The sequence below is a fragment of the Acinonyx jubatus genome, chromosome D4 (assembly GCF_027475565.1).
Source record: "Acinonyx jubatus isolate Ajub_Pintada_27869175 chromosome D4, VMU_Ajub_asm_v1.0, whole genome shotgun sequence".
NCBI lineage: Eukaryota > Metazoa > Chordata > Mammalia > Carnivora > Felidae > Acinonyx > Acinonyx jubatus.
Window position 1 is genome coordinate 72,315,115 of NC_069391.1, and position 24,592 is coordinate 72,339,706.

Here is a 24,592-nt window from a genome sequence, read left to right on the forward strand (position 1 = left end):
CCCACAGACTGTGGTCTCTCTATATTCAAAAAAATAGCATTATCTCTACAGTCAGGCTCATATCTTTAAAAAAAATTTTTTTTTAATGTTTGTTTATTTTTGACAGAGAGAGAGAGAGAGAGAGAGAGAGTGGGAGAGGGGCAGAGAGAAAAGGAGACACAGAATCCGAAGCAGGCTCCAGGCTCTGAGCTATCAGCACAGAGTCTGACACGGGGCTTGAACTCACGAACTGTGAGCATGTGACCTGAGCCAAAGCCGGAAACTCAACCGACTGAGCCACCCGGGCGCCCCTCTTTCTTTTCCTTTCTAATACCTTACTAGACAGGTTGAGAAAATTAAAAGTACAGGAAACTCCTACCATCCCCTTTTGCTCCAGTATCCCTAGTTACTTTTCAAATGTATTTCAAGCTGCTTTTAATTAAATTGTGCAGGCAGTTTAAACATTTAAACGTGTACCTTGGAAAAAGCCAAACCCACAAATGTATGGCTGCCTTTCTGTCCATTCAACAAATATTTGTTAGGCACCTACTATTTGTCAGGCCTATTTTAGGTGCTGAATGGAGACACGGGGGTGAACAAGACAAGTAAGTTCCTGCTGTAATAGAGTTCACAGTGCAGGAGGGGGAGACAGAAGCAAACATAAAAGTATATGGAGAGGAATCTGAGAAACAAGAAGTGCTGAAGAAGGTAAAATGGCGGGGGCGGGGGGGCCTAAAAGAGAAGCCTGGGATGGGACGTGGATCTGCTCTGGATGAGATGATTAAAGGACAAATAAAGAACAGACTTGAGAGCGGGGAGACATGGCTGGAAGCAGCATCGCCCAAAGCAGGTTCCACACGGAGTCTGGCAGATGTTATTAACAAGTGTTGTATACATAAAGCACTCCCTGACCAGATGACCTCGTGGAGTTCAAACAAAGTGAAACAGGTTCCTTTGCTGTTGGGACATCTCAGACCTTTCATTTGATAGTGTTTAGTCACAAAACTTTGGAAAGGAGGACAGAAAGCACACGGCATTTATCAGACCTGTTTGCGGAACCCTTTCCTCTCAAAGCTCTTAGAAGGGATCACATTTCGTGGGAAACACTGAGCTGGTCAAGGATTTCCAGGCCTGACTTTACACTAGCATTACAAGTGGATCCTTCACAAACACCAATGCCCAGGCCTCACCCTAGACCAATGAACTCATGCTCTTGGAGGGTAGAACCCATGCTTCAGTATATTATTTTACAGCTCCCCAGGTGATTCTAATGTACAGGCAGAATTGAAAACCATTAAGCTAGAGCACAGGATGCGTGAAATAAGAAACAGAGTGGAAAATAAGGACAGAAAGGGCTCATGAGGTCAGACCGTGGAAGGTCCTGAATGCCACGCTAAAGAGCCTGAACTTTATTTGCAAGGCAGCAAGGACCTATCAAGGGCATTTCTAGGAAAGCTGTGATAAATACCAGACAGGAGGTCAAGACACGCTAGTGCATTTCTGCCCTCCACCCCTTTCTTGCCACTGATTATACTTGAGTGGCTGTGGAAGGATAGAAGAGATTTATAACCACAAAACATACCACAAAAGGAAAGATGGAGGATGAAAGATAACTTCAGAATAGGAACAATATGAATTCCCACAGCACCACAAACTTAGGAAATTCAACAAGACATTTTCAGATACCAGCTCATCCATTCACTCCTACTCTAAGCTAGCAGCTGTGGTAGAAACAGCAGAGAATGCTGAACTGATCTGGACCCCAGTGTTTATAACCTAGGAAAAGCAAAGACCAAATGGAAACAAACGTGGTAACAGACAGCATGGGGCATCTAGGTGGTACACAAGCGAGCCCTAGATACGCAAGGGTGAGGACGGAAGAGATCCCTTCTGGCTGAAGTCTTTGAGGAAAGAGCCGCATGTGAACCAGGTTAATTCCACAGTTCTCAATACCGCTCTGCTATCCTACCAGGCACGGTGTCAGACACAGTCTGAGAAAAAGAGGAGTGAAACAAGACAGGATTTACAGAGCCCATAATCTAGCAAATGAAACAGACACTGAAAAAATACAAAATGCAGGGCATTTAAAAATGCTTAACAGAGGTCTCTGTTTCCCTGAGTAACTGAGGGTGAAGTGAGTCTCATAGACAAAGGAGAGAGAGGCAGGGAAAAGGGCGACAACATTCCAAAAAGGATCAGCCTGTGGCACCCATGTGGGACATTCATATTCAACAAACAGGACAAGGGAAAGAAAGGGGGCAGCAGCAGCACAAGATGAGGCTGAAGAAGCAGATCCAGAACAGCCCAGCATATTGCGATGATCTCCACCCAGGTTAGCCTGTCATGAAAGTCACATATGGAGGCTAGATGTGCCAATCACGATCATCATCGTCGTCCTAACATTCACCGAGTTTCCCCTGCACCAGATAGTTCACGTCAGTGCAGAACAATTCTAAGAGACCTACTCTGTCCTCATTTTACAGATAAAGCCAAAGAAGAACAACTCGGGTAAGTTATCTACCATGATCAGATAGCTGGAGAGAAGTAAACAGATGCAAGAATAACTGAGGGCAGATTCCAAGAGACTGACTGGGTGTGGCTAATGAGCAAGAAGGAAAGGCAATCATCACCTGCCTCCAGGTTTCTGGCTTGGCAAACTGGGTGGATGGTTCTGGCATTTCCTGAGATAGAGATCACTGGACCACGAGCAGGCTTGCGGGGGAAGATGTCATTTGCAGACATGTTGAGTTTAAGTACTTGTGAGACACTGAAGGGAAATGAGGACTCGGTTACATACAACGGTCTCAGAGGAGAGATCCAGGCTGTAGAAAAAAATTGGGATTCGTCTACTAAGCAAAGTGGACAAGGTCACCAAGGTAAAGGGTAAAATGAGCAAAAAAGAGGGTAAGAGCCATGATGGGAATACCGACTAGATTTCCAGGAGTGGAGAAGGGCCCCTAAAGAATAACCAAATACGGGGGCACGTGGGTGGCTCAAGTCGTTGAGCATCCGACTCTTGATTTCGGGTCTGGTCAAGATCCCAGTGTCATGGGATCGAGCCCCAGGTCGGTCTCTGCACTAAGTGTGGAGCCTGCTTAAGATATTATGTCTCCCCCCCGACCCTCTCCGCCCCTCCCCAGCTCATGTGCATGTGCTCTCTCTCAAAAAAAGAAAGAAAGAAAGAAAGAAGGAAAGAAAGAAAGAAAGAGGATAAGAAAAAGAGAAAGAAAAAGAAAAAGAAAAAGAAAAAGAAAAAGAAAAAGAAAAAGAAAAAGAAAAAAAGAGCTAATATGAATGGATAGACATTCAAGTCTCCCTGAGTCCCATAAGCCCCCATAAGGCTTGGTGACGGTGGGAGGAAAGGAGACACACTGCAGAGGGAAAATCAGCAGCATGTTGTGACTTCCCTAGACCTGGACAATGAGAAGTATGGAATCCATGACTCCAACATGTAAAGCCTGGGTATGGGGCTACCACTCATTAGGGTAGGGAAGTCTCAAGGCTAGTTTCAAGGTTTGTTGTGGGGGACAGTTATGAAAGGCAAGGGGAAAAAGCTGAACTCAAATGACAAAACATTCTGGAAAGCACACCGATACCGTGAATGATACAACTGTGGAGTCCCAAATCCTAAGATGACTCTATTTACTAGTCCAGCTGAACCATGACTTTAAGCAAACCCCTAAGTGATCTGGGACTCCATGTCTACACCCATGAAATGGGAAGAATACCTGCTGCCCATATCTGGTGGGCAGAAATATTTATGAGGATACACTTATGAATAAAATCCCTTAAGGTAAGTAGTTCTGTTCTAAAACAGAACTGAGATTAGATAGTGCTACAAATTGAGTAACTGTATTGTTAGGTATCGATTCAAGCTTAGGCTCTTCCCGTCCCTCAATTAAGAAGCCATCCCTCACTAATTTATACTACACCAGGGAAGGGCTTCGGATCTAAAGGGGCAGGGTGGGGGGCAGACTCAATGGCACAGTAATAAGAGAACAGTGCCTCCCAATTGATCGGGAAGAGGAGAGAGGTCATAAGCCCAGCCCCAGAAAATGTGCTGCTTCTCCACTTTCTTGCACTATGACCCAGAAAAGACATTCTCAGTATTTATGTTTCGCTACTGGCAAAGGACCTCTCTTCCTCTTTTCTTGGTAAACAGATACTTGCCCTGGATGCAGTAAATTTTATATATAGTAGTAAAGAGTAAAGAATAGCAGGCTGCAGGGTAAGGAGGAGAGGTGGAGGGGAAGTCAGGCTTAATTTCAAAGCTTCTTGTAATTTAAGACTACAGAAAACAGGTGAGATTTATAGAAATATGTTATTTCCATTAGATGATGAAAATGAAAAACAAAAATTCTAAGTTATTAAATTAAGAATTCAAAGTACTCAGAAGAATTTAAATGAGTTTTGCATTAACCAAAGCACAAACTGCAGTGACTGAACGGCTCCCCACTTGAGAATCTGTGTCAACTGCCTTGACTTAACTTACTATTTTTGCACATGTCCCTAACCAGCTTGAACTTGACTTTACCTTTCACCTAACTTGCTTTTAAATTTACTTTTTTTATTTTTCAGGTTACACCTTCCTTTATCTTATGAACTCCAATTTTCTAGTCCTAATAAAACCGCCCTGATAAACCCACTGATTAAATATTGTAAAGCAGCGCTAATGAAAAGTAGTCAATCCTCACATTGTTATCCATCATCAAGAAGACAATGGTCTTGTGCCAGAATTAAATCAACTCAGAGTTGAGTTCAGCTCAACTAGGTGGAATTTTTGTTGTCGTCCTTTGGTTTTTTTGAACAGTGAAGACATTCCCAATCAAGAAAGTAGTGTGCTGATTTACAGTCTGGTACAAACTCCTTATTGTTAACGCCCATCTGTGGCAAATTGTTCGCAGACCTGCACCAGTCCACAGACCACATGCACTAGCACTGTTCTAAAGCAACACTCCCACTTGCAAACGATAATTTCTTATTGCCTGGGACTTTAGAAAAAGCGGTAAGTATATTCCTTCAAGGCAACAAAATTCTCTGACAGAGCCCTGAAAAATGGAGCATTCCTTGATCCCTGCCTGTGTTACATGGAGAAGCTACGGGTCCACAGTTAAACTCACTGGCTTAAGGGCAGGTGATGGCCTAGAAATCAGTTCTGCAGACACCCTAGACCTCAGTGGGGTCTTCCCACTGCATCATGCTGCCTGCTAGCCGGATGCTATGCTACAGCCAACTGTAAAGGACTACAATTATAAACAGTACTTTTTTCTTTCTAAATGACAGGGCTAAAGACGACCATGGCAAACACTCAAGGATGTTTGTGCTTCTTCCACAACAAAATACACTTCAAAATTGGGAGTTTTGCTTGTTAAACTTAACTTTGATAAATTTTCTGGGGACACCTGAGTGGCTCAGTCGGTTAAGCGTCCGACTTCGGCTCAGGTCATGATCTCCAGGTTTGTGGGTTCGGGCCCTGTGTCCGGCTCTGTGCTGACAGCTCAGAGCCTGGAGTCAGTCTATGTCTGCCCCTCTCTCTCCCTCCCCTGCTTGCGCTCGGTCTCGGTCTCTCTCTCAAAATAAACGTTAAAAAAATAAATAAGTAAGTAAGTAAGTAAATAAATAAATAAATAAATAAAATTTCTGCAGAGGATGTGCTCACATGACAAATGAAGTTAAAACAAAATGTACTACTTCATGACTTTTTTTTGCCCATTTACCTAAAATACTGCTCAGGAATTAGAGGTCAATATGAGCAGGGCAGACACTGGAGGATGAGAAGAAAGAGGACAGAATTTGAAAGTGTAAGTACCTGTCACAGTGGGGTCTCAGAGAGCAGAGGAGGGAGAAATGGAAGTGTCTCCCTTCTCTGTAACAAGGTACCAACCCCACCAGCGACCAGCTGGAGTCCAGTCAGGCTACCTAAAACAAGGTACTATTAAAACGACTTCAATTTGCTGACCTGTTACAGAGACGCGGGTCTGGAACGTAAGCAAGGCCAGGTTATGGAGATATCACACTAGCTATCAATCCTCACATCCTAAATTGGGGGTGTCATTCAAGCAGCACATGGACTCCCCCATGTACGATATAAACTACATCACGGAGACAGTAACAACGAAACACAAGAAATTTTAAACATTCCTTGGCTCCTTGCTACTCAAAACGTGGTCAGTGGACCAGCAACATCGGCATCACCTGTGCATCAGAAATGGTGAGTATCAGGCACCACTCCAGACCTGTGGAAACAGAATCTGATTTTAACATGATCCTCAATGACTTGTGCACACACCGAAGCTTGAGAAGCACCACTTTAGTTCACTGGTCCTCAACCCTGCTGCACATCGGAATCACCCTGGAGCTTTTAGAAAAATGCTGATGCCCAAGTCCCAGGTCGTGGGGCCTGGGAACCAGCATTTTATACAACACATTGGTCCAGTTCTATCCCCTCGTTTTATAGGTATGGATGAGAACTGAGACTCAGAAAAGTTAGGTAATTTACCAAGATCACAGAAAGTTACCAGCTGAATTTAGAGGATATCCTAAAAAAGTATTTAGGATCATGCTGCCCATAAAAATGATGAAGAAACCATTAAGTTAGCAATAAACCAAAATTAATTTTAAAGAACTAAGGTTTCATTTTACTACACATATACTTTTTTGTACTTTTATTTTTTCATGTTGTTTATTTTTGAGAGAGAGAGGGGGCACGAGTGGAGGAGGCACAGAAAGAGAGGGGGACAGAGGATCTGAAGCGGGCTCTGCAATGACAGCTGCAAGCCTGATGAGGGGCTTAACCTCACAAACCACAAGATCATGACCTGAGCCGAAGTTGGACACTCAACCGACTGAGCCACCCAGGCACCCCAACTGTTTTGCACTTTAAAAAGAAACTGAACATATACCTGTCTATTTTATGTATCTTTGAACCCTGCCCAGTATTTTTCGATGGTGGGTAGGCAGACATAATTTTCCATCGGCCACAGAACAACCGGTAGAGACAGTGAAGCCTCAGCCTTGGTTGGGCTTCTGCCTAGGTCAGCAGTTAGCTTCAGAGTGGAAGGATCATGTGTGATTCTTTTTCTAAAATGTCTGTAATATGAATATACTACTTTTTTAGCAAAAAAAAGAAAAAAAAAGCAAAAGCACTTTGAAACTGCCTTTTAAAGGTCTTTATTTTATTTACATTGAAAAGTTCAAAAAACAAGGACAGTCGCTATGTGCTGATTATAAAAGTTTCCAAAAGCACAGCACTGGCTCGGGGCACATGGGAGACAAGAAACTTTTGCCACAACTGCTGACCCCTCTGGTGGTTGATGATTATGTCATGACATTTCACCCATAAATTCGCACAAGATGCGTAGAGGTGTGGTGGGAGGTGGGGGTGGAGCAGAGGAAATTAAAAGCTGTGGTCAGACTTGAAAAAAAAATTACCCCAGAAAAGCAACGTATGTTTCTGACAGTTGAAAACAGACTGCATGACAGACAGCAAAACCACATTTCCGCATGTTTTTTTTTTTTTTTTTTTTTTTGGAATGGATCTGTGGTTTTATGCCACCAAGCAATATTTTGGTTTACCAAAATGTACACTATGGCCTTTTTAATTTCATGTTTACTTAACTTTCCTTACTATCATTGCTGTTCTCACTCAACTACAGCAGTTTAAAACAAGAGTCTGGGGCGGGGGTTTAAACTACAGAATATGCCACATTACAAAAAAAGAAGAAAATTAACCACACACATTAATTTGCACTGACTAAAAGCATCCATTGTAATTTCAGAATTTAGCTCATACATAATAAACAATGGAGACAATTACTTGTTTTGAAATACAGTAGTTTCTCAAGACAATTACAGACTCAGCCTCACGTTTCCACGAAATTTCTCAAGACAAAAAGGATATGGAATCACTGATCTATCCAGTTGCTGGCCAAATGATATAAAAATTGAAAGGAAACAGGAAAAAAAAAAAGAATGACTGGAGCAAAGTCTCCACAGCTGATGCATAATTTAGAAGATTCTGTACCTATTTTTAATGTTTAAAAAAAAAAAAAACCTTTAAAAAGGAAAAAGTCAAAAATCAGGTAATTTGCAAACTCCCACTATTACGTCTATAAAGGTAATGGCAGTAATCAAGCAAAATGACGAAGAACAACACTCGCTCTCATACACTGACACAAAGGTCAAACATGTTCCCTAAAATGGTAAGTTCCTAAACCCACTGTCCACAAAGAGCTGCCTGGCAAAGCCCATCGTGGCCTGGGTATAGAATAATAAGGCACAAATACAAGTCTTATGAAAAAGAATCCCTGAGGTTCTTGGCAGTAATACAGATTTGGCAGGAGATGAAGGGAAGATGCGGCTATGAAGACATGGAAGGCCAGAGAAGCAACAAACTCACTTTTCTTTCCTCCTCTTCCTTCTAGCACTCCCTCCTCCCTAGGCACCTACCTCACTGCCAGCATAATCAAGAGCAATTCCCTTCCCCCTCCCGGAGGTTTCCTTTTCTATCAGTGGCACCATGATTCTGCCAGGCTGCAGTGGTCAATGTCTTAGGAAGGAATGCATTTACACACCCGTCGTCCAATGAACTGCTAGGTCACTTGGGTTCCTCCTTGCCAGTGCCACATCCCTCCTCAACCCTGTCCCTCTCCAGTCCTGTGCCTCTCCACTCAAATCATTTCAGCTAAAATTCATTGACCATCTGCTGTCAGGGCCCATGCTAGCTGCTACACCCTCGCCCTCCTGGCTGATTAAAACTTCTTTTTGCCTTCGTTCAACAGCTCACATAATATACTAGCATTCAAGGCCTTCTGTAGATGAATCCCAAATCTGCCTTCTCAACCATTCTCTCCCCCTATCCCAACCAAGCTAGAAATGCTAACCAGAACCTGAACAGACACGGCCCTTTCCCATCTATGTATGTGGCTTCCACTTGGAATCATCCCCTTTCCCTTCTTCTTAGGTGCTCCCCCCGCTGCCCCCGAGGGCCAACTGAAATGTCCCTGAATCTGTCTCAAGAACAGCGCTCTTAATCACTCCTGACTGCCCCTCTTCCGTCTCTGTCAGAGTGCCATGTCAGAGAACTTGTTTTGTTCACACTGGTCCAAATGCCAAAAAAGATTAGAATCTCCACAGAGGCAAGCCTATCCTCTCTTCGAACTCCCTAGACCTCAAAGTGTGCCCGGCAAGTAGTGGGAGGTCAATTAGCATTTGCTCAAAGAACAATTAAAAGCCATCAGGGCTTTTGCCTTAATTCTGAGGTCTCTTGACCAAGTAGCTCTCTCAATGTGAGAGGAATAATAAAACAACCTCAAGAGGGTTAAGTTCTTGCTCAGGTTTAAAGTCGTTCGATTATCATCTTAGCTTCTGTAGGTCTGGTTCTAGATATTTCTATTTGAGAAGCTACATATTTCCATTTCAGATAGTTAAAGCTTGGGGTGCGCCTCAAACAAACAAATGTGGCAAAAGTATGCCTTCAAACTGGAAAATCAAATACAGGCATACCTCATTTTACCATTTTACCATGCTTCAGTTTCCCGAGTTTCGCAGATACTGTATTTTTTTGCGAGCTGAAAAGTCTGCGCCAGCCCATCAGGAAAGTCTATCAGCGCCATCTTCCCAACAACACTGGCTTGTTTTATGCCCGTGTCGCATTTTGTTAATTCTCCCAATATTTCAAACTTTTTCATTATTCTTCTATTTCTTAGGGCGATCTGTGATCAGTAATTACAATTAACTGAAAACACAGATGATGGCTAGCATTTTTTACCAAAGGTGTTTTTCAATGTAAGTATGTGCATGGTTTTTTCAGACATAATGCTACTGCACACTTAATAAATAGACTACAGTATAATAGAAGCGTAATTTTTATATGCACTGAGAAACCAAAAAATTCATTTGACTTGATTTCAGTATTTGCTTTATAGTGATGGTCTGGAACTAAACCTGACGATACCTCCAAGATACACCTGAATCAAAGAAAAAAGTGGGATGTATAAATCTAAGTGGGGAAGCTGGCATGAATACCATCTTAAACCCAAAAGTAACAAAGATCTTACCAGATTTTTTTCTATATGCATCCAAAATTGATGCAAAATATTCTGAATTCTTGCTTCGATTATAAGAAAATCCTATCAGTTCTGCTTAGATCTGGTTACAATAGGTCCCAACTACGAGCCATCTATGAGCATTTGGAAATACACAGCCATACTAAAAAGCCAGGTCTTTGTACATAAATGTATTATGCCTGACCCAGCCTCTCCTAAATCTGCCACCTTGTAAATGGAAGGAAAGGCTCACAAGGACACAGAGCTGCCAAACTGTCACCTCCACATTCCCGGAACCTACATAAAGGTAAAAACTTAAGAAGGACATTCTGGAATTTTGCAGGACACAATTTCTCCATTAAGAAGCCCAAACAAGGATTCTGTGTTCCCCAAGTTAGCCAAAAAATATTCAAGCAAGTAAAACTGTGGAATTGCCACCATGTTTTTTATTGGCCACTTTAGGTTAACTATATTTTTTTGAGGTTAACCAATGTAGATGTACTTAGTGGTAATAAGCCACACTCCAAAACAATTCTATGTCCCAAAAAATCAAAAGCCTTTAAAATAGTCACCCACATTCACAGCACAGCTCAACGGAATATGGAGCGGGGGGAGAAGTAAGCCCAAAGTAAAACTTAGGCCCACTGACCAGTGCCGATGCATTCAAAAATAAAACAAATCCAGTTCGGGACTCACAGGCTACTGAGAAAACTCAGCATTCCGTTTTGTTTATTACAATGTGAGCAGGACTAGACAAAGACAAGATAATGCCCTTTGACCTCAGCAGGAGACGAAGTCAAAGGGTAGAAGGGCTATTTTCCAGCAAGATCTGCCCTGATCCCTGAACTGGCACAGATCAAGCCAAGGTATCGTGCTCAGTCCTCAAGTGGCTCCAGTCCATCATATACATCTTGGTACCAACCAGACGACCGTCCAAGAGAATGGCTGAAATGACCGACAACGTTCAGCATGGACAAACACGGGCTCACAAAGGACAAAACTATTCCCTGAGAAAGGACTAACACTAATTCTGGGGCCCTCAATGGGTAGTCAGGACAAACGGGCCTCACCTAAAGCCAATAAACTTCGACCAGCCCAACAGTCCCAATGAAAAAGCCTCCTTCTAAGAGAAAAGGAAAGAGAGTGGTTTACAGAAGACCATGTAATATCCCCATTCAGAACCTGAAATAAGAGCCTACGACCACCAACCCTACTGTGCTTGTCATCACAAGAAAATCTGAAAAGATAAGCATGGCTTGACACGTTCTCTCAAACTGACTGAAGTAACTAGGGGAGCCAGGTAAGGCTGACTCTTGGCCGCTAGCCATCCCAGCCAACAGCGCCCCTAAGTTGTGACAACCAGAAACACCTGCAGACATGGCCAAAAACGTCCTTGGGAAAAAGGAACTGCCCCAGTTTGAGACCACTGCTCCAGAGAGTAGTTCTCAAACTCTTCCATTTGGGTCTGGGTTTCCTCACTGGATCGGTGGGTGCTTATGGACTCTTCTCCCACAGAAAAACTTCTGCAAAGAAGTTCAAGGACCATGTGGATCCTTTAAAACCCAGTCAAGGACTCTCCATCCCATTCTCACCCCACGCTGGCTCTCAGTGCGTTAGTTCTCTGGACACTCCCATGTGGTTGTAAAAGGTACCGTCCCTGTCCTAGAGACTTCATAGTTAGAAGTACAAAAAAAATCAATAGGCCTGTGGTCATCAGTCCATGAACCAGCAATGAAAATCTGCAATAAAGATGAACCGATTGGTTCACTAGCCCAGTGCATGTGTTCATAAAAAAAAAAAAAATTGTCGGAGCACCCTGGTGACTCAGTCGGTTAAACGTCTGACTCCTGATTTTGGCTCAGGTCACCATCACACAGTTCATGAGGTCGAGCCAGGTGTCGGGCTCCACGCTGACAGTGTGGAGCCTACTGGGAATCTCTCTCTCCCTCTCTCTCTGCCCCTCCCCTACTCATACTCTCTCTCAAAATAAATAAACTTAAAAAAAAACACTGGTATTACATACTTTTATATTATGTGTAATAGTAATATTACATGAATCAGTGAATTCTGACCAATCCACTAATTAACTGTGAGACTTAATCATTTGACTTTTGCATCTCATTTTATTCATCCACAGGATAGGGAAAACGCTTTAGCAAACATTATTGACTTAAATAATGGATGAGAAAGTACCTTGTAAAATATATAAAGTACTATATAAATTTAAATATTCATTCCGACTCCTAGTCTCATCAGGTTAATTTTGGGCTAAAACAAACAAACAAACAAACTCAGAGAATAGATGTTTAAAGAGACTTGCTAAGACTAAAAAGAAGTGATAGTAAATCTCAATTTCTAGTCATATGGTCACAGAAAATAACAAACCAAAACCAAAGGGTCATTTTAGACCAGAGGAGCTAAAAGGGATCTCAATGTTGTTTTCTACTAATTGAAACTGAGAAAAGTGTGGTCCTGAGAAGTTAAGATACTCAGCAGTATCACACAGATGGTCACTGGTAAGGTGAGAACTAGAACCTGAACCCCCTGAGTGGGTCAAGTATTTGGGGCGGGGGGAGAAAGAGAGCGAGAGAGGAGAGAATGCTGGTAATAAGAGTATTCCAAACCCAGCATTTGGAATACGGCAGAAATATCTATTATACCAATGATCTGAAAATGGAGCCAAACCCAGGACCTATTTCACTGGTTGGTTGATCTCAAGAAGTTACTTGATTTCTGTATCTCAGACTCTTCATATATAAAATGGAAATAATAATATACTGTAATCTCATAAGACTATTGTGAGATTAAGTGAAATATTATTCACCCAATAAGCTCTCTAAAATCACTTACTGTTACAATCGTGACTCTTTCAGTAACACTATACCATCTCCACTAATAAAAAACTAACATATCTTTAAAGTTCCTTGTCCCTGGAACAGAACTAGACACTGGCATTTTTACGGACTTGGAGGGTAGTTACCTAAGCACACCACAATATGGTTCAGACCCATATCTCCCCACACTCATTCAAACCACATGAGCACAGACTTATTAACAGTAAAAAAGGATTCTTCAGATTAACACTGACTAGTGATATAGTGATGTTCAAACTGAATTTTAGATTCAGTTGGGACGCATTCATGTTTTCATCTTTAAAAAGGCAGATTCCACATGCTGAAATACATATATTCTACTTTATCCTAACTCGCTCCCGAAGGGCACGCCGAGCTAGGCCGCTTTTACTTCCCTTTCCATCTGTCATTTTTTCCACGAACTTAAGAAGTAGGCACCACAGGCCTAACTAGGCTTGGAAACTCCACTTTTTGTTATCCTACAACCTAACTATTAGGCCTTAAAAATAGGAGATCACACATATTCTTGGCTAACTCAATCTGAACGTGAGCATTCCCTCGTCACCAGATATTTCTTGAGCACCTTCTGTGTGACAGGCACAGTTCTCAGTACCAGGGACACCACGGAGAATAAACACACTGTTCCCATGAAGTTACATGCTAGTGGGACAGGGGACACTGGCGAGAAACAAGGCTGTATCAAGTACAGTGTGTGTGCATAGCATACTTGAAGAATGCAGGAAAAGCCAGTTTTATTAAGCACTTTGCTAAAAGTGGATCTGGGCTTCATACTTTAATCTGCAATGGTAAGCCTCCCTTTGGGCAGGGCCCAAGCACTGGAAGGGTAGAGAAGAAAAGAGAAAGGCTCTGTACTCACAAACGCCCAGATCAGATCTCTAGCTCGAGAGGACCCCTAACACCCCCTGGAGCCAACAGCATTCCCGAGCTCTTCCCGCTGCATACAGCCAAGAACGTCACAGGAACAGCACACTGTCTGTTGTCTGGAAACAGCACGGTCAGTGAAGGGAGCCCTGGAAGGGAAGTCAAGAAACCTACTTCCTTTTCTGCCAGTTACTCTCGCTATGCGACCTCAGGCATGTTCACCGACCTCCGTGAACCCTAGGCTCCCCGCCCGCGTGCTGATCCTCCTGTACTGTGACACTGGGCTAGTCTCTTAAGCCCTTAAGCCTTAGTGTCATCTGTTCAAGGAGGCCAGCAGAATGACACTGCTTGGCAAACTGTGGAGTACTCCACTGACAGAAGCTATTTAAATAAATACACGGATCCAAAGCTTGCTACTTGCTTTACAGGAACATCAGGAAGATTAAGGAGAACATATAAAATGCCTTAAGCTCTCTGTAAAGAGAGAGTGTTATGGGGTACTAGTGCTCATAATTTCTACAATTACTATTCTTTCCAGTTATATTTCCTTGTATTTTCAAATTCCTTAACCAAAATCATCCACAAACCCAGAGACGCAGAATACAGAGCGAAAATAAGAGCAGTGTCCTAATTAGAATACTGCTAAGTGGAATAAGCTTGCTAAGAAATCAGGAAGCAGATACCCATCTTCCCCTCCGCAACCTCTCCCTGCCAGGGCCGCTGCCCAGGCCGGGTCCCCGCAGAGGTCCCAGGTACACCGCGGCCACCCAGACCACAGCCAGAGCCGGCGTCCCGAGCTGGGAGTGCAGCCACGCTTTCTTTCCAAGAAATGGGAGACGCTCCCTTCGCAACACAAATCCTGAAGTACCTGTGAACAAAGTCCTCAAAAATAATGACCAAGGGACACAACTCACCAGAAGACTGAGTCCCTAAGGGGCATTCAGGAGCATCGTCTTTCGCTTCTCTGACAGTCCAGTTAAAAAACCCACACCTTGCCCTTCATCCACCTGCTGGATGGAGCACAGGCAACACAATGAAGCCCTCCGGAGAAAGTTTTGGCCGGGTGGTAGAGAACCAGCAAGGGCCTGGCACAAACACTGGGTCAATTCCAATGAAAATAGAGTATATAGATTTGTGTTGACGAATGCTGGCTAAGTCCCTCTTTACAGATATAAAGCAACTACCACTGACAGCTGTTACTGAGGCAAAGTCAAAAACCTGCAAAGCCCTTCTCACTTAAAGTAGAGCAATACTAATTTCATGAATTCGGTCTGCAGTACACTTGGAACGAGTCAAGTCCTAAGCCTCACAAACTGTCCTTATCAGTGTAAACACTCTGATTTACAGAGTTGCTCCCCCCCCACCCCCCATGCTGTCTCCTGTTCTTCTTCAGTAGCCCAGTTCACAAAAGTGATAACCCAACCACAAGACTACTGGATGTGCCTCCCTTGCTGGTGTGCTGGGGCTTTTTAAGGGGAGGTGTGAAAGGGGATCGAGCCAAAGTACCTTCTAAAAATCACATCCCCTTCACTGGCTCCATGGCCGTCAAATACCTTCCTGCCATCCTGACGTAATAAGCCAGACTACCCAGTCACGTCAAAGGTAGTGAAAATGTCCTCGTTAAAAAACAGACCAAAAATAAATAAATAAAGCCTACAAATAACTTTTCTAAGTCCACGTTTTAAACATCTAATTCCCAACGTACTTTACCTACTCCATAACACAAAAAGAAAAAAAAAAAAAAGGTAAAAATTCTAGGAGAGAAAAGGTGGAACCGAGGTGTGAGCACAATGGCCGCCACCAGCAGGGTCTGACTTCACTAAGGCTGCAACATCACCTCAAGGCATGAGATAGTTCAACCCAGCTCAAAGGTATTATTACTTAGGTCACAAAGAACTCTGCCCAGAAAAACAAAAAATAAAATCAATATCCAGGAGGGATTAAGGGGCAGTGAGAAGGAAATATCCTTTTGTTTGAATGCTCTAAAGAAAATCTCTCACCAGTAAAAGCAAAATATTTACCTTAATTTAAAAGTTTTGAGTTGTATGTGATTTCCTGCATCTAAGAGCCTCTTTCTGAACTACAAAGAGGCCACAAAACATCACATTTTCCCCTCCCCATTTTCCCCTTCAAAAACCCACAAGATGGTGATTAAAAAACAGCCCCTTGTCTTCAGGCATAGTTTTAGAAGCCACAAGGAAAAGATAAAAGTTAAATGGAAGAACAAGTCTGTAAACAAATGAGAAATAGGTTGCCCACGGAGGAAGCAAACTCAGTCTTGATAAGCAGGCAGCTCTCCTTGCTCCATCCATGGGAGATTCCAAGCGAAAGAGACCCTCACCCCCTCACCCACTGACAGAGTCTGAAGGACGCTCCAGGGGCTCTGGGCATGAGCCCGGAAGTTCAGTGACTTAAGGACAAACCCCAGGACCACACCAGTCTCCCATTCCCAGAAGGACCCGGGGGCCTGACCTATCAGGGCCTGCCAACCCAGGGCAGACCTATCTCCCAAGAAACATCCTCCCAGGTAAATTCATCTGAAGTTCTGAATCCACTACCTAATAACTACATCACCTTGTGCAGATCTCATCCTGTTTAATCACCCTTTGATTGGACATAATCCCTTTCTTAGGATCATTGTGAGAATAAAGAATTCTGGCAGTGTGCCCAGATAAGTGCCTATGCCGGATACATAAAAAACGTTCACTTCCATTGAGAGGAAATCCCAGTTCCACTCAACGCTCACTACTTTAGGTGAACAATCTTCAGACACTCTAGAAGACCTCAAAAAAGAGAAAACTCAGAACTCAACACATGAGAAGATGAGAAAAGAAAAAGGGGGAACCCACACCATTCAGAAAACACCCCTCATTATGCACCTACCCTGACAGGTTAAATTTCCTCCTCATACATCTGCTTCTCTTCAAAGCCCTGTGAGAAGTAAAGTGACAGCTTACTGGGTCCTGCCCAAAGCACTGCTGCTTGTATCAATTGTCCTAATGCTAGATCCTCTCCGAGTTTTGGAAAAAAATACATAATTTAAAATCTACAGACATCTAGATTTACTAAGTAGGGCTGCAGTTGGGTCCTTATCCCAAAATGTCCAGATCAGACAGGCAAGGGGTAAGAAAACACCACCATCTGCTTAATATTAATTGCGAAGTATTATCGAAGTATCACTGAAGGCTCGGTAACCCTGCACTAGAAGAGGTGGCTTTAAGCCTCGATGAAAAACACACACAAAATCACAAGAAGCCCCTCCCCCACCCGAGCATGCACATGCTCTTCTAATTGTATCTGGAGGTTTTCTGCACCATCATCGAAATCTCACTTGTAATCTCTTCTGAGATTTTCCAGCGCCTTAGTGTCCACCCACTGTTCACCAACCTCTAGACTATTACCCTAATGTTGATACAGCAAAAGAAAGCTCTGCCAGTAAAATTTTCATCGGCTTATTCCTTTCAGCTAGAACATCCCACCTTTCGTAATAGTTCACTTTCATTAGTATACAAGAGTTCGATCATTCATTTCTGGAAAAAATAATTAGTCACCGTGCGGGAAGACAAGACACATTTTTGCCTACATTCTCAAACACCTATTCGTGCACCTAATCCTCCTAATCCAAGCGCTTATTGTCCAAGACAAAAGGTGTGTAAGAAACTAGGAATATTTTTAAAAAATACTTTTCTTATGGCAAAGCTGCTCTAAGCAGAACTTTAAACAAATGGACCTCCATCGCAAGCACTGTTTCTAAATAAATTTACTGCACCCTCGCATCAAGACCACTCAAGGCTGGAATGTGATGCCAGTCATATATTACTTCAACCTCAATAAATCTCTTTTTATTCCTCAAATCCTGGGCTACTTTCTCAAATAGTTCGCGAAAAAGCACCAACCTAATTAACAACAGCTTCCTCTGCAACAGTGGCCTTGATTTCACTTATTTACACATTAACTGCAGCCTCCTTTTGGCCAATCCAGTCTATTCTCTGTACCATGCCGAGCCTTTTATCTGCCCTGGACAGCATTTTCTCCAGCAGATGAAGTAGATGCCGATTGATTTGCTGTCGAGCATGGTAAATTAATAGCAACAAATTGCTGAGGGCCCGTCTCGCTGCTCCACCATGCTTCGGCAGTTTTGCTTTATTTGCTCCATGATGGGCAGCAGTCGGCCTCTTCAAGTCAATTTCTTCTTAACAACCTGCAATACTTTTCAATGGTGAAAATAGAGCTGTTCCTTGTAAGTCAGAAATCAATATCCTATTGCCCTTAGAAAATGCTAAACAAGCAGTATTGGCAATCCACTTGGTACTAGAGGGTATCAGATATAATGCAAATCCATACTGCTTCCCTCCTTGTAGTTATTACAGTTTGCTAAAAGGTTCCTAATGTCATTTATCATCATTTACCATCGACCAGAGAGGCTATGATTATGATATCCTATCAGTTGGCAAGGCCCTTTCATTTCTATTCAATTAATATTTTAGCAGCACTCAAATGGTTGTGGCCCAAGTCTCATAATAAAATTTACATGGCTTGGAGTGAAACAGGAATTCTCCTGCTCTGATTAAAAAAATAATAATTATATTTATATATAAAAATACACACACATATACACACATGCACAGAAACACACAAACGTGTATATTGAGAGCACAGTATTTACTTTTTTAGGTTCTAAGTGTTGTAGATTTCCAAACTTTTCTAATTCTAAAATTCAAATACTAAGCTAAGTTTTTTTAGAAGCAAAAAGACCTTCAGATTACAGAAGACTGACTATGAGAAAGTCACAAGATGTCCTCAAAACGTGGTATATTCATCTCCGTTCGCAGCTCCTCTCGGTGGAATTCACATACCTACTGTTCCTAATCAACATCCAATATTCACTTTTTAAAGAGGTAACTGCTGCTGTCAGATTACATCAGGGAGGTCTTCTTTAATTACAGCATTACAGGTGAAGGATGAGAATGAGCAGCATTTAGCAATGTTATCAACTGCATGCATCACCCTGCTGTGCCCAGGGTCACTGACCCATTTAGAAGTCGCACTGCATTTATAAAGAGGAACAATCAATGGGGTGCCTGGGTGGCTCAGTCAGTTGACTGTCCGACTCTAGGTTTCGGCTCAGGTCATGATCTCACCATGGTTTCGTGGGTTCGAGCTCCACATGGAGCTCTGTGCTGGCAGCTCAGAGCCTGCTTGGCATTCTCTCTCTCCCCCTCTCACTGGCCCTCCCCCATTCGTGCTGTCTCTTTCTCAAAATAAATAAAACTTAAAAAAAAAAAAATCATCAAAAATAGTAACAAGTAAACCGTGAGCCAACTGTCCCATCCACCCCAAAAAATAAACACAAAACCCAAAAACCTCACTAGGAAATCCTTAGGGAACACAGGCCAATGTTCTTTCATTTAAAAAAATTCCATTATGCAGACATCACAGTAAAACATGTGCCATTTCTAACTATGTCCCATTTGTCATCTTCGTGTTCATGCTGGAACTTGAGACAGTGGTGAAGCATTAATTCACATTATGGCCTACAATGCTCCATTCTAACTTTTCTGGGTTTGTTTCCAGCTTCCTTGGCTCAGCTCTATTGATCCTACTAAAGAGTAGCAGAAATTAGATTCATATTTTATGCTCTAATTCCATGTCATGTCACCCAGTTCTCCTTTAAAAAAAAAAAAAAATCAACTAATTCTACCAGACTAATGCTATTTACTCAGTTACCAAAATTTAAATTAATTATGTTCTCAAACATAATTGTTAAAAATTGGCAACATTATGCAGGCTTAATTAAGATTAAATCCAATTTACTAAATGTACTTTAATTGGTACTAATTACATTAGCTTTCATTTCAGAATGACAAATTCCCCATAGATTTCACTCTATAGTCTTCTATCAGAATCAACACAGGGTGACTGACCACGAACATCATACAGAAAGGGGAGGGGCCATAATACCAGACCCCCACCCTGTCTGTCACCGCTCTATGCTTTTATCCTTTTATCAGTTTGCTAAGTCACAGAGTCATGACTCCATCACAGCCATCATTTTCTGTTCCAATGAAAAATTTCTCTAAAAATAAATACTCTGTGGCTGGCAGCAGCTAAGAAGAACAGGAGCGTTAACCAAAAAATACACAAAGGTTTCAAATATCAGGGCCACCAATTACTAGGGTACTTCCAAGGACTCCGGGGACTCCTACTCTTGAACCCTTCAGAGACACAAATCTAATAAGTGAATAAGCCTAACCCGATCTTGAGAACTAGGCCCAATTATGCCGCAGGGCAACTTCCCTGCATTATTGCTGCTTTCCATTACGAGGGTATCCAGCGAGTGCATCTGGAAGAGAGGCCAAGAGGAACCAAGGCTGTCTGCCTAGGAAAACAAATAAAGACAGATATGCCTCTGTGCTTAAGGGGGGAAAGAAAGAAAATATAATAAGTAGGTGGTTTGCAGGGCTGTCTGTATTTCATAATGTGATAAACTGCCCTCAGGATTCTTGATATGATTGAATTTTAAAAGCAAGGGGGAAAAAAAAAAAGGGAAAATGTACTCCATTCTCAATTTTAAATGGACGGCATGTGAGGCCACCTGGACAAGAGGATGACAGAATTACGGGGGTACAAAATGTGTAAAATTAAGGGATCTCACACACAATCCCCCCCTCACCAAAGAAATGCATACAATCAAATACAAGTCTGGGTCTCTCAGAACTGTAAATGTTATGTATAAAGAGATCTGGAAACTAAGTGTTATGGTAAATAAGACACAGGAGGAGAAATAAAGGAACATTAATCATCTGGTTCAATCTTTAAAAAGACACTAATTAATCCTGGGATGGTGGGGTGAGGACAAAAAAAAAAAAAAAAAAAAAAAAAAAGACACGTACAAGATCCAGACCTAAAATGACACGTAATGAGCATAATTAACAAACAATCTCTCTCATATAATTTACTCCTGTAAGGTACAGCTAAGAGGAGTCTATCCATAAGCTTGATGGATTTTTTGGAGGGGATATTTTAATACGCAGCAAACTATATTGTGTTAATACTGACGTACGTAAACAGCATATGATAAAAACAAAAGTACCTGAAATCAAGTCTTCAGCTTAAGTAACAACTCCCTTTTTCCAACTTTCTGTTTTCAAATACTGTCTATCTGATGGCTTTTTAAAAACACGCATCTTTTAAATATCTACTACCTGTAAGTATGTGATTATATCCAGAAAGGAATCCGTAAGTACTAAAAGCCTAATATGTGTCCATTTTATAGGTTATAAACTTAGAAAATAAGGATATCTACCATGAGCATCAACAAGAAATGAAGAGCATTAAGTTTTCCCTCATCTTTTCCCAGCAGGTAAACACATACACACCTATTCTAAAGTAGCTGATGAAACAGACCTGAAGCACTTTCACCAGATCACTAAAAATAAATTATTGCTGCCAAACAATATTTTTTACATATATGCTATTTTTCTATCTAGAAAATTTAAACCAAACCATTTAATTCAGTTGCCTGCATTTAAAAAAAAAAAAGCTGTTTGAGTCATACCTCTCAACACTTTCTGACTAATCATTATGGTTTTTGTTTTGTTTTGTTTTGTTTTTTGGCTGAACTAATTACTAGATTTGAAGACTCAGTGGTGTTGAACCTGATCACAACCTCCTATCTGGCTCAATTTACTGCACAAATTTTGGAAGTACAGTTACAATTCCTAGTAAGACCCAACTAAGTAGCCTCGGGGGACTGGTACAAGGATTTTATTTTACATCAATTTCTTTTGTAGCGCTACAGATTTCATTTTGATCCTCCCAGCTCACCCTCTATCCATTCTTTCACACCAAGCCAAGGAAGGTTCCACACAATTTACAGTTTTCTTTTTAATATTCGCTAAGAAAAGCCCTCTCCTAGGACAAGTTTGCAATGCCTGAAATACACACATTAACTCTTTCAAAAGAAAAACAAAACCTATTTTAAAATTTAGCATCCTGCTTTTGAAAGTGTACAAAGTTTAATATGAATTCAGACCCTTTAAGTCATGTTTTTAAATGATTAAAATTAGGGGAATATGCAAAAAGGATGGGGAACCACACCTGAAAAGATAGCATTGTTTCCCGTACAGTCTTTTAAAATACAGACAGCCACAAAAACGTGCAGAATAAAATTGCGAAACATACAATTTTCTTTCTAAAGTATACAGTATTACTGTCATTTCAAATGGTATAAAGAAGTAACTTACCTGCTTGTGCATTTCTATATTCAACCCATAGGACATCTCATAATACTGTCAAAGAAGGGAAAGCAATTAATTTCGTGCTTTTCATTGGTCTCCCTAGTTTGTTCCCAATGCTCCAACTGTGTTTAAAACAAACGTAAAAGCCTCACCTAAACCAAAATAACCATAATACTTATGCTGCTAAAGAGGAACACTTAGCTGAATAAACTAGAAGCCACCCTAAGACACAGACTCTAGGAAAATAACTCACAAAAATCAAGTTCACACATAGCATTCTTAACATCGCCAGTTCTCTTTATACATCACAAACAGATGCATCAAAAAGGTCTGATGAAAATTTGGTACCATATGGACTCTAATTCCTAGGCACAGCGGGCAAGTTAATGGCAAGAGTCTCCTACAAACGCTGACGCTTTGAAAGAACTGTTCAGAAATGTGATGCTACTTCAGAGTTCTCTCATTTTTAGTGTACTGCTCATGTTCATACATTCAAAGGAAAAGGGCTTGATAGGAAATGAATGAGTTACTCTGAAGCCTTTATGAACAAGCATAAAAACATGCTTGGTAAGACTTCTGAAAAAGCAGATCTGATTTTTTTTTTTTTTTTCTTTTTTGGACGTGTAACGTAACTGTCATTACAGAAATTCTGGCAGAACAAATCAGTTATACAGGGGCCGACAACACTCCTCAAACCAATGGAACACCACAGAAATTGAAAACACACAAAACACATGCAAAGACACACAAACTAGTAACCTAAAAAGCGGGAAAAATTTGAAAAGGTGTCTGGTGTCTGGGTATCTGTCATTCTCTAAGACAAATGAAACATTAAAAATATAACTGTGTACGGAAAAACTGGTTAAGATTGTTTGGAACAAGAACAATAAAACAACAAAGAAAACCACTAACAGAGAAACATTTTGCCTGTGACTCTACACAAAACATAAAGGAGGTTTGGGTTTGTTTGTTTGTTTTTTGGGTGTTTTTTTTTTTTTCCCCAATCTATAAAAACAAAGCCCAGAGGATTATACCCCACACAGCTGAACTTTTTGAAAATGAAATCAAAGCTGGTTGTCAGAGGCAAGTTCTAACATCCTGGAATTACAGGTTGCTAATGGTCACATTCCCACAACCTCAACTACGCTGGCACTGTGACTGGGATCTATCCTACAGCCTCCAGCAATCTGAACATACCCTTCCTTGCTTTTGGTATCCTAAACTAATAGGCACTTTGAATCTGTGACACAGTTTTCTTACCATGACATAATGCCGCTGCATCTCGGTCTTCTCACTGGCCAGTTTCTCACATTCCAGCTTCAGGCTGTTCAAGACATAATGAAATCTAAATACAATGCAGACCTTGACTTACGTTCTTCAAAAGTAAACACGCATTCCCTCCTCTAAATCATCACCTACAAAGTGCCAAATCAACTATCTTAAATACCGCCCTCATTACCGAAGGAGAGAAAGGGGTGACTGGAAGGAGCCTGGACTTGCCCTTTCAAGAAGGACCAAAAGTGGGGGTTTTGTTTAAGAAAAAAATCCTCTGGCCCATTTAATTCCAGAACCGCATTGAGAAACGAACGTTCACTAAATTCATTTAATGAAAAAAGAAGAAGAAAATAAACATCAAGAATGTCTACACACCCAAACACAAATTTAAGTCCCCCAAAATGTCACAAGGGGTTTTTTTTCTTTCATGTTCCGCGAAGAGATTAACGAAAATATGAATCAAGCATGTCTTATGAATGATGTCTTATTTGTTCCCTCCAAAACAGAGACAAGTTTAATACCACCACCCAGGGGCAAAGTGTGGATCGGGTTCAGTGGCTTGCTTAGGTTCTTGCATTTAAGAAAGAATTCCACGTCATTAGAAAGCCAGTGAAAGAAAAATATTTCAAAGGCACTCCAAGTCCAACGGTCGTCTCTAAGAAGAAAACATTTTTTCAGCATAAAAGTAATGAAATCGCTCACTTGCGACTTCCCAGGGCTCTCAGCTCTCGGTATTTCAGTGGAATGGCAGAAAAAAGTGAGACGGAATCAAGCCCGGAGTAATAAAGAACCAAGGAAGTCAAAAGGCCCCAGAATCTTCCCAACCTTCCATTCTCCTGGCCCCAATAAATCAATATCGAAAGTTTGGCCTCAGCATTTTCCAAGTCTCCCCAGTTTCGATTGTTCTGCCTCCTTTTTATTTATTTATTTACAGAAGGGAAGAATGCTTAATTTCTTTACACCTGCCTAAGGAAAAGAGGCCTTGCCTTGCCCTTTCTGCCCACAAGTAAAAATGATAATACCATCCCCGCGGCGGCCAAAAAAACAAGGGGGGGGGGGGTGGGTGTTTGTGTGTGTATGTGGGGCGGAGGGGGGGGGGGAGAGACAAGAGCTAAGCAAACAGGAGGATCAGCTAAAGTCAATATCGTTACCTGTGGTATTGAGCCTGTAAAAACTGAAACTCTTCCTTAATCCGATCACAGGACTCGGAAATTGTAAATTTAAAGGGTTGAGCAGGCTGATGCGGTGCCTAAAGAACAATAAAATATTTAATTAGCCCACATCACAGGCGAGGCAGAGATGGAGAAAACACACCACG

The 24,592-nt window shown here is 41.7% G+C and overlaps 1 protein-coding gene across 15 annotated transcripts in view; it reads right to left on the bottom strand.

Annotated features, from left to right (window-relative positions):
• TLE4 (TLE family member 4, transcriptional corepressor) overlaps positions 1-24,592 on the bottom strand; it is a 141,106-nt gene that overhangs the window by 114,784 nt on the left and 1,730 nt on the right. For 11 of the 15 annotated variants that reach the window (XM_027040982.2, XM_027040983.2, XM_027040986.2 and 8 more), the window contains exons 2-4: positions 24,426-24,523; positions 23,260-23,323; positions 22,006-22,050 (exon numbers count right to left, since the gene is read on the bottom strand). In XM_027040982.2, coding sequence (XP_026896783.1) covers positions 22,006-22,050; positions 23,260-23,323; positions 24,426-24,523 — 207 coding nt within the window. Of the gene's footprint in view, positions 1-2,609; positions 2,726-13,750; positions 13,897-22,005; positions 22,051-23,259; positions 23,324-24,425; positions 24,524-24,592 lie in introns of those variants that run through there. The other 4 variants (XM_053205234.1, XM_053205233.1, XM_053205235.1 and 1 more) reach the window with 3 other exon arrangements.